Below are 2635 nucleotides of genomic sequence, written 5' to 3'. Positions count from 1 at the left end.
CCGCAAGGGGGAGGACGAATGGGGTGTGCAGTGGAAGCCCCGCCCCTGCGGAGGCGCACAGAAAGGTGTCTTGGCGCCTTTTGTGGGCTGTGGAAACGGCAGCGTACAATTCGATATTATTTTTTTTGTTTTTATTCTTTGAAGTGTTTTTCGGCGGTGGGCCGGTTTGTCTGTGGAGCGTGGAGTATTGGCGTCTGCGTGCTCGTGTTGCCGTCGCCCCGTCGTTCCTTCACCGCTACGCCCCCTCCGCTTTTCTCTGCATCTGCCCGTCTCTGCCTCCCTTCCTTTTTCCCTCGTGCTGCCTCTTGCGCCCGCACACATCCCCCCTCCCCTCCCCCCATCGGGAAGGATACGCCTGCAAGCTCTGAATAAAAGCAAAGAAAATTACCCAACAACAACAACAGCGACAGAGAAGATGCTGCGCTTTTGCACCCGTGCTGGAGCCGTCCTCAATGTCTACAGTGCCGCCCGCCAACAGTCGAGCATCGTCGACGAATTGAAGGGGACGATTCTGGCGCGTCACAAACTTGACGCTCCAAGGATCAAGGCCCTGAAGGAGAAGTGCGGAGGCGAGAAGCTGAGCGATGCGACCGTCGGGGCCGCCTACGGTGGCATGCGTGGGATCACTGGCCTGGTGTACGAGCCCTCGCTGCTCGACGGGATGCACGGCATTCGTTTCCGTGGCATGACGATCCCCGAGTGCTGCGAGCAGCTGCCCAAGTCGTGGTTGGGGGGCTCCTCGCCGCTGCCGGAGGGCGTGTTTTGGCTCCTCATGACCGGCTCCGCCCCCACGGACAAGCAGATGCGGGAGATGCACGTTGAGCTGCACCGCCGCGCCGACAGTGAGGCGATCGCCGCCGCCACGAAAGCCATTGCCGCACTCCCTGCACACACGCACCCGATGACGCAGTTCTCCGCTGGTGTGCTTGCCCTCCAGGCCTTCTCCAAGTTTGCGCCTGCCTACGAGGACGGCCGCGCCGTCAAGTCGAACTACTGGGACTATGCCCTTGAAGACAGCCTGGATATTATTGCCCGCACGCCCCAATTGGCGGCTGTGATTTACAACCGCATGCGGACTGGCAAGACGGAATTGGCGGCGCCCAGCAACCGTGACCTAGATTGGACCGCCAACTTTGTGAACATGCTGGGCTTCAAGGACGAAAACTTCTGGGACTGCATGCGCATGTACCTCGCCATCCACGCCGACCACGAGGGCGGCAACGTCTCGGCACACACGACGACTCTGGTTGCCTCGGCGCTGAGCGACCCGTACCTGGCCTTCTCTGCGGGCCTCAACGGCCTGGCGGGTCCACTGCACGGCTTGGCGAATCAGGAGGTTCTCACCTACCTCTTCGAGATGCGGGACAAGTGCAAGGCGGCCGGCGTGGATTTGAAGGATCGCAAGGCGCTGGAGGCGGGTCTGGAGAAGTTCACGTGGGAGCGTCTGAATGCGAAGCGTGTGGTGCCCGGCTACGGGCATGCCGTGCTGCGCGTGCCGGACCCCCGCTATATCTGCCTCCGCGACTACTGCCTGAAGCACCTGCCCAACGACGAACTCTTCTTCCTTGTCGACACCATCTATTCCATCATGCCAGGCATCCTGACCAAGCACGGCAAGTCGAAGAACCCCTACCCGAACGTGGACGCCCACTCTGGGGTGGTGCTTCAGTACTACGGCCTCACGGAGCAGGCGTTCTACACGGTTCTGTTCGGCCTCTCGCGGCAGCTCGGTGTGCTGAGCGGCGTTGTCTGGGACCGGCTGCAGCAACGCCCCATCGAGCGCCCGAAGTCCACCACGTCTGAGGCACTCTTCAAGAAGTTCAACATTCAGTAGGCAGGCGAGGCGTGAATGAGTTTGCGGTGGAAGGGAAAAATAGTGAACCGGGCGAAGGGGATGGGGGGCGGGGGAGACAAGTCCCGTGCGTCGTTCCTCATGGGCGCATTGGTAGCTAACCCCCCCTCCCCCCTCCCCCTCGCACAGACACGCAATCAAAAGAGTAACAATAATGTGCGGGTTGTGCTTGGGCGGGGACGAGGGCGTTGATTATTCGGCAGCTTGTCCCCTGCGGTTTCGTGTTTCTGCTAATTCCTGCAGAAAATGCGTGGTTATTGTTTGTTTCTCGAACTGTTTTTTTTGTTTATTTATTTGTATTTATTTATTTATTTATTTATTTTTTTTTGATTTAACGGAGACGTACATGCGTCGCCGCAATGTATGTGCGCGGTGAGGCAGGTGTGGCTGTGCACACGATGTGCCTCTGCGCGGGAGAGTTAACTGGTTGGGGCCACAATAATAAACGCGCGACGAGAAAGGTAAACGTAAGATGGAAATTTCGCAAATCCCCCGCAGCCGCCATTAGACATGCAGGAAAGGAGGCTGCGAATGCGAGGGGAGAGGAGAGAATTCTCTGTGGTATTGTTTCTTGATATGTTCCGCAAGGGGGAGGACGAATGGGGTGTGCAGTGGAAGCCCCGCCCCTGCGGAGGCGCACAGAAAGGTGTCTTGGCGCCTTTTGTGGGCTGTGGAAACGGCAGCGTACAATTCGATATTATTTTTTTTGTTTTTATTCTTTGAAGTGTTTTTCGGCGGTGGGCCGGTTTGTCTGTGGAGCGTGGAGTATTGGCGTCTGCGTGC

The 2635-nt window shown here is 58.2% G+C and overlaps 1 protein-coding gene across 1 annotated transcript, besides 1 other annotated feature; it reads left to right on the top strand.

Annotated features, from left to right (window-relative positions):
- Positions 1-415: 415 nt before the first annotated feature.
- Tco025E_09764 (putative citrate synthase) lies at positions 416-1834 on the top strand (the record flags this gene model as incomplete). The annotated part of the gene is made up of 1 exon (XM_029376572.1): positions 416-1834. One exon carries the CDS (start codon positions 416-418, stop codon positions 1832-1834), a length of 1419 nt encoding a protein of 472 aa, XP_029223307.1.
- Positions 1835-2137: 303 nt separating this feature from the next.
- Positions 2138-2186: a microsatellite.
- Between the last annotated feature and the right edge of the window lie 449 nt (positions 2187-2635).

The sequence above is a fragment of the Trypanosoma conorhini genome (genome assembly GCF_003719485.1).
Source record: "Trypanosoma conorhini strain 025E chromosome Unknown Tco_14.4_contig_01271, whole genome shotgun sequence".
In the NCBI taxonomy this organism is placed as follows: Eukaryota; Euglenozoa; class Kinetoplastea; order Trypanosomatida; family Trypanosomatidae; genus Trypanosoma; species Trypanosoma conorhini.
Note: the sequence above shows the minus strand (reverse complement) of the source record. Positions and strands in the feature narration are given on the sequence as shown.